The sequence below is a fragment of the Dreissena polymorpha genome, chromosome 14, assembly GCF_020536995.1.
Source record: "Dreissena polymorpha isolate Duluth1 chromosome 14, UMN_Dpol_1.0, whole genome shotgun sequence".
Taxonomy (NCBI): Eukaryota; Metazoa; Mollusca; class Bivalvia; order Myida; family Dreissenidae; genus Dreissena; species Dreissena polymorpha.
In genome coordinates this window covers 27,753,377-27,768,462 of record NC_068368.1, presented here as the reverse complement: position 1 = coordinate 27,768,462, position 15,086 = coordinate 27,753,377, and the positions used below count along the sequence as shown (strand labels likewise).

Below are 15,086 nucleotides of genomic sequence, written 5' to 3'. Positions count from 1 at the left end.
TGCACTTAGTCTGGTCGTCGGCGGCTGTTCCACTGCTGAAACATTGCCTTAGCACTGCTAACCACGTCAAGCCGTGTACAAGGTAAGAAAAAGTTTCGCGCGTGTTTGAACGTGGGGAAAATGAGGCAGGTTAGTGCGGCTAACCGCGGCCGTATCGCGTCTGGTCAGTGCTGATCACGTGTTAAGCACGATTGTAAAACGGGAACTCCGCTACCTTTGCAATATCCAGTCACCGCTCGACCTAGTCGGAAGAGCAGCTTGCTACGTATAAGATCGGCCGCGAAGGGCTGGTCCTTACTGATGGCGATCTTCTACAGTCCAAGTTCCTGTTCTGTTCTAAATTTAACATCGCCCAGAAAGAAGGGTTCCCCTGCAAAAAAGAAGCTAACTAAGTAAACGACCATCAAGCATAGGCCCCAGCTGAGGATGAATCCCTTAAAGCCTCACAGGCCCAGGTAAAGGTCAGTGTTTAGATAGAGTTCCATGCTCTTCCGCTGATGCCGACAATCCAGACTCTTTCCTTTAGGCTGATACTGACCATGTTGCTTCTGGAGAAACGGGGGCTGCTGTTATTGGTCAGTATATTTTATTTTAATCAATTCACTGTCTAATCATTTGCAAATTGTGCTTCCTGGTCATGTCCCTGTAATTGTAGGGCTTAATCATGTAGATCCGTAGTCCGAACGCATCGTCACCAACTAGGAAGTATGGTACATCTTGTGTGTCACCTGTCAGCGGATCCGGCTCTGAGAAACCTGCAATTTCATTGTTCTGCAGACCCTCCTTGAACCCACTATCATTGCTGATGTGGTCATCAAAGGTTGACCTCTTGACGCTTACGTCTATCACACATGAACGTGTAGTCAGAAGTCACGACTGCTAGGAGGATAATGCTGATGACGCCTTTATAGTCGTACCCAGTGTTTGCAGGAGCTTTACACGCAATTTGCTTCCCATCTATAGCCCCAATTACATGCGCAAAAAATCCATATCTCATGAGCATACTCGTGGACGTTGGCCTAACAGACTTCACGCACAACCAGACTAACGGTGTTGTGGGCATATTGCATCTCACAGATATTCCGTTCCACCCTCCTCCACCTTTTCATTCTTCTGCTTTAAGCAATGATATGTTGGGTCTGTATCAGTTGGTTTTTCTTGAGCTGAGAATATCCATGGAGGTCCATGTTCGTATTATAGCCGTAAATCGCCATGTGACCGTGCCGTTGGGGAATGGCAACGTAAGTTGTTATTGTGACATTAACATTTTTAATGTACTCATATTGTATGTCATAAAAGATCTCAAGTCTAGAATAAATGCGTTGTCCGGTCGTGATAATCTTCGTCCACGGAAAACTTGGGTCAGTTTTTATTGATAAGCATGATAAGTAAGCAAGATAACTTAAACTTATGTGTAATTTATAACTCGTGCCAAGGTTTCGATTAGGTCGTTTTCAAACGTTAATTTTTACTTTTCTGATATCTAAAGACCAATGATCCTATTATGAATTGTTCAAACCTTCTTTTTTATGGTTCGGTTATCTCAAGATTAACGGCATTACGAACAGCTATTTATCAGATTTATTGATAAGATATTCACAATGTCAAGTGTCCGCAACTATTCGCTTAAGAAGCAAATGATATTTTGTGCAACATTGTTATAAGGCTGTAATAACAATATACAGTTTTGCAATATTTAAAAAACATAAATAATTTGTCAAATGTTTTACCCTTATATGTGATTTACTAAAGACAAAAATACTGCATTTTTGAAAAAATATACATACTTTACCTTAACTAAAGACATTTTAAGAATTTAAGTTTTAGCATGAAAATAACTAAAGTAATTAAAACAATAAATGTCTTCACAATGAAAAACGCCTTTTATATTTATATTGTGGTACTATTGCTTGCAATTATTATTACTAAACAGCAACAAAATATGACTTCTAGGACTTCCACATTGTCGGATCCTTCTAAGTTTACTTGTCGATCACCTTTGCTGGGACTTCAAAATAATAAAGAAAACGTTATATCCAAAATTAATTTAAGATAAGTTATCAATAAATTAAGTATACATCTATTTAATGCAAATTAACCGATCACGCACTGCGACAGGTTTTTTACCAGTGAATAGTGAATAACTGTTAACACAAACATTTTATTTTGCATTTTTTAAATAAATTAAACATTAATTAAACGCTTGAAATGGAAATTGTAATAAATTGTAATATGTTTTTTTTAATGTATACAAAATTTAATAACAAGTATTTTCACTCATATATGGAATACTTAGTAAATAATATAACGTATACTCAAATTAAATTAACAGCGTAACTATTTTCCTGAACCCGTTTGAATAGTAGACCTACGCGACGCCTCCCGAAGGACCAGTATTTGTCTGGAGCATTACTTCATGGTCACCAAAGATTAAATGTAAATAACAAAAAAACATTAACCTATTAACTTTGTTCGGAGATTAATTTTGTCCAGTATATATTGATTTTCAAAGAACTTGGAAAACAATGTTCAAAAGAAATGTTCACACAAGAACAAAGTCTTAGGCTTAGCTCATATTTACGAGTTCAACATGGTGTTTGAAGGAAATAACTGTTTCTAGCCTTAACATGTTCTTACGGAGCGTGATATTTGTGACACGAATGTTGACAAAGAATACATCATGCGATAATCAGGTCAAGATCACTGGTTAACGTCAAAGAAAAATATATGAAACAAATGGCTTACAATCTCCTTAACCTAATTTGCCCAGCATATATGGATGTGTGTAATTCAAATAACACGACAAAAATGTCAGGTATTACCCTACATCTTGTCGCATTAATAAACAAGAATCTAGATCAAGGTCACTATAAATTACAAAAAGCAAATACTGATTCATATTAATGAAATTTGAATGAAGTTAAAAACATACTAAAATGTAACATTACATTTTCTGGCTGTGTTACCTAGTTTCAAATAGTTCGAATCATCGTTTTATCGCGACTCGTATCCGTATTTCGATAAAAAAAGTGGCTTAATAGTGCACACAGTGATTTATAGATAAACGTTTAAAGCCAGTTTAGACACAAACTTGCATACACTATACATAGTAAGGATAATATCGACTTGTGTGCGTCATCGGATATTTCGTTCCGTTGTTGGCAGATTTAATTACTTCTTCGCATAGAGTGACATAAACAATAAAGGAACTCGCCATCCGAGTTTTGATTAAAATTACGAACATGTAGAGGTAATGTGGAGAAAGTATAGATTGTATCTGATTCGATCCTACGCCGTTGAAGCATTCGGAACACTATGTTTATAATTAAGAGTGTCTATACTTAAAGGCAAACAATGAGTATAATAGTTTGCGTGTCATAATCGGTGAAATGTGCAATATTCTTTTGGCATCTTTTCAACTGAATATATTACTTTAAAAGTAGCTTAAATGTAACCTTGTTTACACAGGACACAACTAACCACCACTGCAGCGTTTACATGTAAAGTGTTATATATGGCTTATAAATACGGAAAAAAACGCGTGTGTGTTCTGTTGGAACATGTGAAATTATTTTTAAATGTGTTGCTTCATGTTTCACAATTAGTAAACAGTTTGTGTATACAACATAGGTAGAATCCTCAAAAGTATTGTTTTGTATTAAATTATTGTGTAGAATATTTCCAATGCATATGTCACATATTTTGTCAGGCTTAATGTTTTTCTTGTGGTGAAATGCGTGCTATCTTTTAATAACGCTCGGTTCTACAACCCGATGACTAATACGATAAACTTTTAAATCAACGTACACATGATAATACCAAACATGTCGATGTTGGAAAGATATAGCATTTTTATTGGAGTTTTGATAATAAAAGTATTTGCTGGTAAGTAATGATTAATATACTAGAATATTACAGTTTTGCTCTTGTGGTAATGCATTATTAACAATGTAATCAACTATTATTGTAAATCATGTATATAAAACTTTCTTGTTGTCAATAACCATGGAAATATTTTGTTAAACCGTTAAAGCCCTGGTTTAGTGAAATGACCAAGTTTCTTGTTTAGTATTGTTAATGTCTAAATGTCTGATTGTGAATGTAATGTCTGATTGTCTGATTGTGAATGGCTTAAACTGACTAAAAACAATATGGTAAATTTTATTCCAGAAGTATGTTTTGACGATTTAAAAGAATGGAGTTCTTGCAGCAAAAGTTGTGGCGGTGGACAAAGTTGTAGAACGCGCTGGTGTATGAAATATTTTCATATTGGGGCTGCGTATGCAAAGGAAACTTGTGAAAACTGTAATGAAATATGCCGTTATGGTTATGTTTATTCTGGTGGACAATGCCAGTGTCCATCTTGGAGAAAAGGCTCGTGCTGTGAAGGTAGGTGAACTTTTTTCATTTTATATTGTTTCATAAGTTGTGTGGGTATCCTTATTCTATGAAAAGGAAAATTTCGGAAATTCTTTAGAAAATACAATTGCTTAAAAGAGCTATAGAACAATCTTAGCACCTACACATTCTACATTATGTTGAAAACGATAGCCAACATATTTGCTTATATTACATTTTATTTAAGAATGGCTTGTTTAGCAAACTAAAATTGTTTGAAATCTAATTGATTAATATTATTAACGTGCTGTATAAGAAAGTATTATGTTAATGAAACCGACTTCTTATTGAGCTTGTATTATGTTCAAGACATTCTTTTGCATTGACTATTTGGTGAGATGGTAAAGATTTGTGAAGTCTAGAAACAGTAAGGTCAGGTAAATGAACATATAAAGAAAGATCAAAGCTGTGATATAATCAAAAAGTGTTTTTCCTGATTTATATCGTCACAGTTAAGTGTTTTCAAATATCCTTATAATGAACATTGGAAGCATTAATAAATATCTTAATTAAACTATCATTTGACAACATGTGTTGTATTTAAAAAGGCACATCGTGTGTCATGTTTTATTGAACCAGCTATTAAAATATATTTTTCAAAAACTTTAATTATAAGACTTCGGTTTTATTTTTATTGTTTTATGTTGCTACTTTTAGTGTTATTGTATGATGTTTGACATGTAAATGTGTACATTTTGGCTTAAAACCACATATGACATTGTGTTTTTCTTGTCATATTTAGATTGTATGCATGTCAATCTTCCACATTGTGTTCCTGGCAAGCAAGCATGTGTTGGTCAACCAGATGGAATAATGTGTACACAATGTGAGGAACCGTATTACTCTGGAGGGTTAAACATGGGATGTATTGGTAACTACCAAGAAAACTTCTTCTTTCTGAATCAGTGTAATGCATGTAGACATCAAGTATAGCTCCTTGCTGGCTTTTTTGTAATAAATAGTAAAGTGTATGAATACTTTTTTATAGAATTATAAACCATATAGAATTTAACTTTGTGTCAACGTGCGTATTTGTGTTAGGGTATTGCGCATTGTTTAGCCATGTTAGAGAAGCTTTCAGTGCGGATGGTCACGTAATAAAACTGGTCATATAAACATGGTTTGGTGCTGACGTTTGTTATTTAGATTTAATAGTTGCACATTTAATTTGCATCACTTTCCAAACTAAACCGGTATAAAACTAAGCTTTAATTTGTTATAGCAGTATTAGCAAATGGATTTATTATTGATTAAATATTGCTTCCTTTCACATGTGTCTTTCGAGTGTCATATTAAGTTATTTCTTTAAACATTTAAGAACTGAAAATTGTTTGACAGTTCGTTCAATATTATTAAATTAAAGAAATTCGTTAAAATAATGAGCATTATCGTAGAGGCAATGGCTTTGCTCACAGACTCCGAAAACGAATTCAAAGCATTTAAACAAAATGTGCCATAAAAACAATTCGTTGGCAAGAAATATCAGCTATTATATTATATTCGAAAGCGCGCGGTGAAAAATACCCATACATGTTACTTTACGATTATTACGGATGAATTGTTCTTTCTTGATTTTAATCTTGACGAAGACATATATCCATCTATTGCGCGTGTACAAACCTTTAAATGAATGATTACCGAATGTTTAGTTTTTTTTTAAATTTCGATGTCATGATATTTTCGCTATTTGCTTCCGTAAGTTTTCCATTATAAACGTCGTCGGCCAGTTTTTTTAAAAATAATTTGGTATTAAGGTGTTGCGTGAGATTTGCAAGACGATTGAAATCGTAGGACAAATCGGATGTCTTTTGAACATGTCACGACATAACGGCTTTGAATCAGAATATTGATACCGACCCATTATTATGGATTCATTTTTGATTCATTAAATGTACGTTTTCAACCAAAGCTTTCTACTATTTTTATGGACAAAATCATTGTCGATCGCTAAGTTTGACTGAATATCGGATCTAAAGTGAAAAGGTGCAAAAATTATGTGGATTAATCGCCATAATCGTGTGCGCCGTTTATTTTATGTACGCAATGTATATGGCACTTTTAATAGTTTTATTCTTTTTTTCGAAGGACGATCGCCAAACTGGTTCGATATCATGTTCTTGTATTATGTATTATTTGTTTTTCATGAAGCAGATTAAAGGCCATATTTTTGCGTGAATGTGTATTTGTGTTTGCTCAGACTTTTTTAGGTGCGATTGTTTGCCTCAGTTTAAAAAACTTAATAGTTAGATTAAGGAGAATAGTGCAACACAAGCAAAAATCGGTAAAAGCAAAACTATTACCGATCTTTGTGCACCCACAAGTCGATATAAATGGTGGCATTAAATATAACAATTATGAACCCATTTCGGTAAGCCTTAACTGTGTCGGTGTGATTTAGTATTTGAAGATAACTCTAACCATTATATTTTAAAAATCGTTTCTTTATTTATACTACCGAGACGAAATTCGTGAAGTAGTATAAAATCATGCATCCACATAGGCTTCTTCGTTCAAAGGGAATGCTATAAAACAATGTTTGAGGTTCATGTAGTCGAAATCCGGTCGTCGCCATTAAAGAAAAACGATTGCTTTTGGAAAACACTGAGCCTTTATAAACAGTTTCTTTGTAGATAAGTTTGCAGATATGTTGTCATAACACGAAGTGAATGAGTAAAGTTTTATGAACTTCTCAAACCACTTTAACTGCAAATTTGTATGTAGGATGCTTCACAAATTTCTCAAGAAGTTGTGATAGAGATCGAGACGTATCATTTTCACTAACCGCGCCCCTATATAAAACAAATATCAGTGCTGAAAACCCAAACTACCGCGTAGATCAATGCCGTTAAAGATTTTTTATAACTCCCTCGAATATATTTGATAGACAGAGCAAGACATAAAATTGCTATAAATTTGATCTCCCAGAATATAAAACTCACTCTGGATTTATTTTCTGGCTAACGTTCACGTGAGTTGATTGTGGTTGTTCAGCAGTAGTTGCCCAGAAAGTAAAGGAAGATGTCAGTGGATGTCATGGAAAAGTTTGAGTTCTTGCAGTGCCTCTTGTGGTGACGGAGGGCAGCATAGATCACGAGAGCTGTGTTGCGCTTCTGAATGGGGATATGATGAATGCTTAAACAAATGTGATCTTAGTCGTTATGATTCTTCTCAGAGTCGTGATTGTAACACGGACTGCTATAATGGCGGATTATTCATGTCATGGGGTTGCAATTGCCTAGATCCTTTTTTCGGAGGATGCTGTCAAGGAGGTACATTTATTTCTTTTGCGCAAAACATCCCCTGGTATATGATGACTATGACTATAAGTATTTGATCCATTTCAAAAATCTATTGAATCTCCTAATAGTGTAAATATGCACATATTGGCGCTCACACACACACACACATATATATATATATATATATATATCGACGATTGGATATTTTTTGTTTTGTTTTTGCCATCATAATATTATGAGTTTGTTGCCATATTGATATTGTTTGGGTACATTTTTTTGTCTTCTCCAATGTTTGCTATAGATTGTTTCCTATCAACGGTATTTCTTAATAGCCCATATCTAATGTCGTATAAAATGTGTCTTGCAAAAATAAGATTTTGAATTATTTGCAAGTTTTAACTGGTTTGAATAATTCGATTGAATTATATTTGGGATTGTTTGTACTATACTTGCCTTCGTTGAGGTTGAATGTTGGCTTACAGGTAAGATGATTTATAATTAAAATTAGCACTAATACTTTTCTTGTTCATGCTTATTCACTTCATAGTTAAATATTGTTAGCAATATTTACCAATTAACGATATGGTTTTGTGTTATTTATCAGATTTATTTAAATTTAAACTTATTTAGCTATTAATCTATCGTTCCGATGTGGTGTGCCAAACTTTAAACTTGCTTATATTAAAGTGTGTGATGTTTGTTTCATGACAATCGGTCAGATGTCATGAATAAAAGACTATCTGAGTGTAATATTCTGTCTTTATAATGTTTTTTTTGCATTATTTAAACAGCCGAGAGAAGCGGACAAATATGACAAATACTATGAAAAGGTGGTTTCAAGAGTTGCGAATTAGGTCGACAATTCAGGACATTTGAGTCATGCGTTTTTAGAATTTACAAAGCTTTTTTTCAAACCTGCAATGATCATGCCACAACGGGCCTAAAATTTAAGAATATTTTATGCATAATGTTTAATTCTAAATTGCTAGATTAAAATCAGATTAGACAGCTACTGTGAAAAACAACAACAACAGCAAACCATTATCTCCTTCACTCAAAGTCAATAAGGAAGTCATTCAAAGTACTTGCTGTAAGAGTATTTGTCTCTTTCAGGAAGTATGCAGGTGTATAATAAATTATGCAACATATTTTAGTGCTACAAAGGCATGCATTTGCATTCTTCATTCATCTGCGTTAAAGAGATAACAATGTTAACTAAGACATTATTTGAATAGATTTTAATTTAATTAATCAAGTTCATTATGGTGTCGACCTTAATGGATATACTATACAGATGGACACCATATATTAACGTCAAACTACATGAGGAGAACGCATCGAGTAATTGCACATTGCTCGTTCCACTGTTTAGTCATGTCTCGGCAAACATGCAGTCCATTATTCGTTGTATTATCTCATGTTTATGACAGGCTAACATCTATATACGTCCGTCGCATGCGTCATATTACGTCGTTACCTTTGGGCACATGATTTTGCACACGTTCCTGTCAGAAATTGCACACATCACCATTGAGTGTTTCAATGTAATTTAATTTATCCTGCCTTTGTTGTAAACATTGACCGAATAAAGCAGGGTCGGATAAATTAGTTGATCTCCGGCAGTACCTCACGTGACCGCGATCTAACCGTATAACGTATTCATACGCGCCGATTAAACCGTTATAGCTTTTGACCTTTTACAAAATGTACATGCGAAGGTTCTTGCGAATAGTTTTGTAAAAACAAAATGATCTTATAAGTAATAAATGCGTAAAATTTACGCAAACATATGGTAATGAAGTAATCAATTTTGCCTTTAAATTTATTTACACATAACCTTCAATATACGGCGTTTCTTTATATAAATATAAAGGTTACACTCCACTAATACACACAATATACTATTTCAGTCGTCTGCATTTTTTTTCAAAGAAATATCAATTAAAATTTTAATAAAATAAAATAACACTATATTTGAATGGAAAAATGTCGGACTATATTGATCAAATGTATTTTGATGTAATTTGGGAAGATTTAATGGCTGAAAAAGAAGAAAATAAGGATGCAACTGTCAAAACTAAGGAACAATATGTTGATAATAACAGGAAGGATGAAATCAATAAGGAAAACTCTACAGGCACGGTGAACATTGAAAATGTAGGTCTTAACAATGTTGAAAACTTGAAAACAATTGTCACTGAAATAAGTCTATCTGATTTTCAAACAATGTATGGCATTGATTTTAATGACTTTGACTGCCATGAGCCCTCCGAAATTGACCAGATAAATACCTCTCCAGTTAACAAGCCCTCATCCCTCAATGTAAAGGACTGTTTTAAACAACTTACAAATGATGAAGTAAAACAACAAATATGTCAAGCGGACAACAAGAACACTCTAAAAAAAACAATGATTGATGTAAACAAATTCAAAAGATTTTTATTGACAAAACAAGAAAAAAGGGAAATACATGACATAGGCCCCGATATGTTGGACGAATATTTGGCAAATTATGTTCTTTCAGTTAGATAATGTGATGGTTCGGAATATGAACCAAGCACAATAAGAAACATGATCTCAAGCATTGACCGGAAACTCAAACGCAACAAATATCCTGTGCAAATAATGCAAGAAACCAACACCAATCACTTTCAGCTGACAAGGGATGCTTTAAAGGCAAAACAAAGAACTCTTAAAAAAATGGGAAAGGGAAACAAACCAAATGCCACAGATCCAATAAGTGACGAAGAAATCGATATACTCTATGACCGTGGAATCCTGGGCGGTACATCGCCAAAGGCTTTATTAAACACACTGTGGTTCAACAATTGTGTTTCACTTGGATTACGAGGAACTACGGAGAATTATAATTTGAGGTAATTATCCCAAAAACAGACACTTATTTATCAAATATTATATTGAACTGTCTTATTGCAAAGTCAAGTGTAAACTTTCTGCTGAGACTTGAACTCAGATATCCCTATCTTTATGAAGACAGGTTGTTCTCCATTGAACTACAGAACTGATTTTACAATTTAATGGCTTTGCAATAAGTATTAAATATATCAGCAACAACTATCAGATGTATCATGATCACAATATCCAGCAATTAAGCTATCCTTCTTTTATAAAGTACCAGAAAATGGAACTTTCTTCATAAAAAACCCCACAATTATCCCAATTTTAATGCTGTAAAAAAAATCCCATTTAATAATTTTTATTTTTATTTTTATATAAATGTAACATTTTGATAGTTTCCCTATGCAGCTCTTTGGCTTGAACCTAAATCAATATAATATTGACAACTTGAAAACACTTATTTAACAATCTTTAAATCTTTTGTAGCGGCAGACAAAAACTCGCACAGGCGATATTGTGTCCGATATCCGGAAAGTAAGGCCTAAAGTTTGGGCGACCAGCGACCCACAGAGATGCCCTGTGAACATGTACAAACTTTATGCTATTAAAAGACCTTTAGATTTTTTGAATCCTGAAGATTCATTTTATTTGGCCACTAGAACAATTCCTGCCACCAATGAAGATGACAAATGGTTCACAAAAAATAGAGTAGGAGAAAAAAACTTGGAAAATTATTGAAAGTTATGTGCGAAGAAGCTGGTCTTGACAAAAACAAGAAACTTACTAACCATGCAACACGGCAGACATTAGTCTCAAAACTTAGGGACAATGGTATAGCACCGACGGACATTATTCAGATATCTGGACATAAAAACATGCAATCTGTCCTGAATTACTCTTCACTGTCAGAAACAAAACATCGCCAAATTTCTGAAATTTTAAATAAAACCAACAATAAAAAGATGAAAAATGAAAGCATGACGACCATCACAAAAAAATGTACCTCAACTGATGTTCAAAAATCACTGCATCTCCAACAACAGGAAGCTTCATTTCTCCCCGAAGCAACTGACCCACATGTTCGTCAAGTACACGTCTCAAATCTGCCATCTTCTGGGACTCCCACCGTGACAGCAGCTTCAAACGTCTCCGTAAACATAGATGGACGAATCAATCAAAGCGTCCAATCCTTATTTGCAGGCGCAACTGTTAATATCCACAATTTTTCAGTTTACATGAAATAATTCACGTGAAGTGTAAACGTTACTGCAACTCACTGTTCATCCGTTTTAACAAACACTTGTTTCAGTCAACGACCTTGAACTTGAACAAAAATTTAGTTTTTGTTTTGATATTGATTATTTTTCAATTTCTAGCAAATGAACATATTAAATTTTGAATTAATTTTTCAAATTTATATATCTTATATATATATCTACCAAAAGAAATTATTAAAATGACAGTTTAATGTGGAACTATTTTTTACGTGTCACAATCGGTAGTTATTTGGTCGAAAGGAATGTTGTGTACATGTTGGAGGCCCGACTCGAATAATTATTGTGTTATCCCGATTAATCATTTGTCATTGATAAAATGTGTTAAAGACACAAATTAAAATGAAGCAGGATAAATCGAATACATGGTTGGTGCCAAGATGGAGAAAGTTTAAAGCTAAAGCTCGCCCTATTTTCTTTTTCTAAGCCTCACCGGATAAACTTTCTCCATCTCTGCACCAACCATGTATTCTCTATATATTCGCTTGCTACTTGGTCAGTACAATGTGTTTTTGTCGCGGACGCCGTTTGGCATCCGAATTTATAGCGTGTTGTTCAGAATATTTAACGGACATTGGAAAACGTTGTGTTAGAGTTTAATCAACAATTATAAATCGTAATGAAAACTGGAATGGACTTGTGTTCGTTATTGTGTTTAACTGACAATATGACACAATGAATCAGCAATGACATGTGTAAATTTGCAATACATGAACATAAATAATAACATTAATCTATAGTGTCAGGTGCAAATAATGAATACGATGCCCCACTTTATCAATCCTCAATATGTCTGTCAATACACTGCACTAGAAAATCTTAAAATATCAAATGCATCGAAAATATGGAAGTTGTTGTTGTTATGAATTATTTTGTATTGTATTTCAATCGGTCCGCAATTGTCGTCGCCTCGCTATAAATCATTTTGTTTTTGTTGCTCTAATGTTTTCACATATATACAAAATTGTAACAGCTTGGATCGTTATTACGTACATGTTTTATATACGGCGCAAATATTAGAAAATACACCTAAATGCAGCTTAATTAAATTATGTTTTCGTTATTTTAAATGTTCCTTTTTTCTGACTGCTTAAGCACTTAATGTAACATGAACAGTTATTTGCTAACAGTAGTCGATTCAGGTGGGACCTCTGATTAATTTTAATAAGTGGCACGGTCTTGTTCATAACATAACGACATACATGCTTGCAAGTCCATATTAAGTAAATACCTACTAATTATTTAGAATGTACCTACTAATTCTTTATTAAGAACCTTGGACAATTATATATAAATATTAAACGATTAACTACTAAATTATATGATATAGTTTTAATCATTTAGTAGGTCCTCACTTCATCTGAATTTTAACCCGGATTTTACGACATTCAAAGACCTTTAAAATTATGGCAACATTGTTAACGTCGTTCAGACAAAATTGTGTTTAAGCCAAGTGGGCTCGCCTCTTTAAACTGCTGATAAGGTATTTGTATTAAACTCTAAGTTGTTTGTAGATTTTCTATTTTGATAAACATAAAAATGGACTGTTCACATAGATTTCAAGTGTTTTTTTTAGAATTTATTCGTTTATTAACCACACATCAATTGTTAGTAATCTCGATCCATAAATCGGTTTCCAACGCATTGTGTTTTAGAAAGGATATTTATTTAGACATGATGCAAAAAATGTAATTGTGAACATTTAAAGTCTGTGTAAACAATTTGTGATATTGTTAATGTCCATGGCTACCAAAGCTATTCAATCTTTGTTTAAATGGCAGACGCCTTTTTTAAACAAAATGACTCATTTTAGAAATAGCAATATGTTGTAAGTAAGATTTCGGGTAAAGCATGCAAATGTTCGAAAGAGCTTGCGAAAATGTAGTATGTTATTTCAAAATTACTTAACGATTGATACGAACGTGTAATGTACTTCCTCAAATTACTTCAGACACATAACCTGATATTTCGTGTATAGTTACTCATTACATGTAGCAAATGATTAATAATTACCAAAACATGTATTATTTTGCAGAGTAAAGTGTGGGTTACAAATGATTTATTTTTAAAATTTGTTTATAAGGATAGTAATTTGTTAATTTACAAACAATTTATGATTAATTAAAGATGCCGTAATACCCCTTGTATTGTGAATTTTTTTGTTAAATGGTTCATTATTGTATTATGAATATTACAGACCGCATTCGTTGTGTTAATATTCATATAAGCGTGGTTTAGACTTTGATGAATGATTTATCAAAGCTTAACAAATGAAGTGCTAATAAAATATCACAGGTTACATAACGTGTACTACTTTTTACTACCGGACTGTCACTGATTCTGTTGTTAAGGAAGTATGAACTTTAAATCTTATCTACTGACTTTGGTTATCCCGTAAATAATTTTAAATCAATTTTAAAATAACGATACTGGCTTAGACGGCTGTTTTAGAGTCCTGTTCTCGTAGTTAAAGGTCGTAAATAAGTATTCAAAAATGCAACAAAATCAATGATTTGTTTTGTTAAAATTGAATATAAATTGATAAAACATCGTCTGAAGTTTATATTTTCAATAGTTTGTTTGCGTCTTTAGAAGATAGTAGGTTTTTATGCAAACTCTGAGCCTAGATTAAAAGGACAGTTTTTGATTAGTGAATTTACTTTAAAGATAAAGCAGCGTAAAGTTTATAAACAAACCTACTACTATGGAAGTTTCTTGCAACATATCACTCATCATATCGAACTGAAAGATAAGTAGAACCAATCAGCGCATAGAAAATTTATCTCTTAATTCAGTGGAAAATAAATTTTACGTCCTGATTTACTTATCTAACAAACTATTATGCACGGGTTCAACTATTGCGCTGATAATAAAATACAAATATTGATAACTGTTGAAAGGTCAATTTAGGTTACCCTTCTGTTGAAACATTAAATAATATCATCCTATCAAAGCAGTTTAAATATTTATCTTTTTTAGCCGTTTAACTGTTTGAATTCATAACGAGTATTTGATTTTTTGTATCCCAAGCCAAACTGCGTAGTAATATAGAAATGATAAACCCCCTTCAGTGAGCGCGTGCGTGCGTCTAACCTTCCATCTGTCCGTAACACAATTCTGTGTGCAAATCCTCGCGCATTTGGCATACATCGATAGATACTAACAAATGCATTATATCCCAGTGCTTCAGCGCACTTTGTGAATATTTTGCGAAAACATAATTTTTAAGACGTGTGTGCCCTTGTCTAACATAACAGATATATCTTCATAAATTGGCGTAGTACTTCAATCCGGTATGAAGTTGGCTGTTGAGGTG

The 15,086-nt window shown here is 33.3% G+C and overlaps 1 protein-coding gene across 1 annotated transcript in view; it reads left to right on the top strand.

Moving 5' to 3' along the window:
- Positions 1 to 3,090: 3,090 nt before the first annotated feature.
- LOC127857946 (uncharacterized) overlaps positions 3,091 to 15,086 on the top strand; it is a 39,359-nt gene continuing 27,363 nt past the window's right edge. Inside the window, exons 1-3 of the mRNA XM_052394723.1 lie at positions 3,091 to 3,885; positions 4,171 to 4,389; positions 5,141 to 5,269. Of these exons, the coding sequence (XP_052250683.1) occupies positions 3,810 to 3,885; positions 4,171 to 4,389; positions 5,141 to 5,269 (424 nt within the window). The 5' untranslated portion in view covers positions 3,091 to 3,809. The remainder of the gene's footprint in view (positions 3,886 to 4,170; positions 4,390 to 5,140; positions 5,270 to 15,086) is intronic.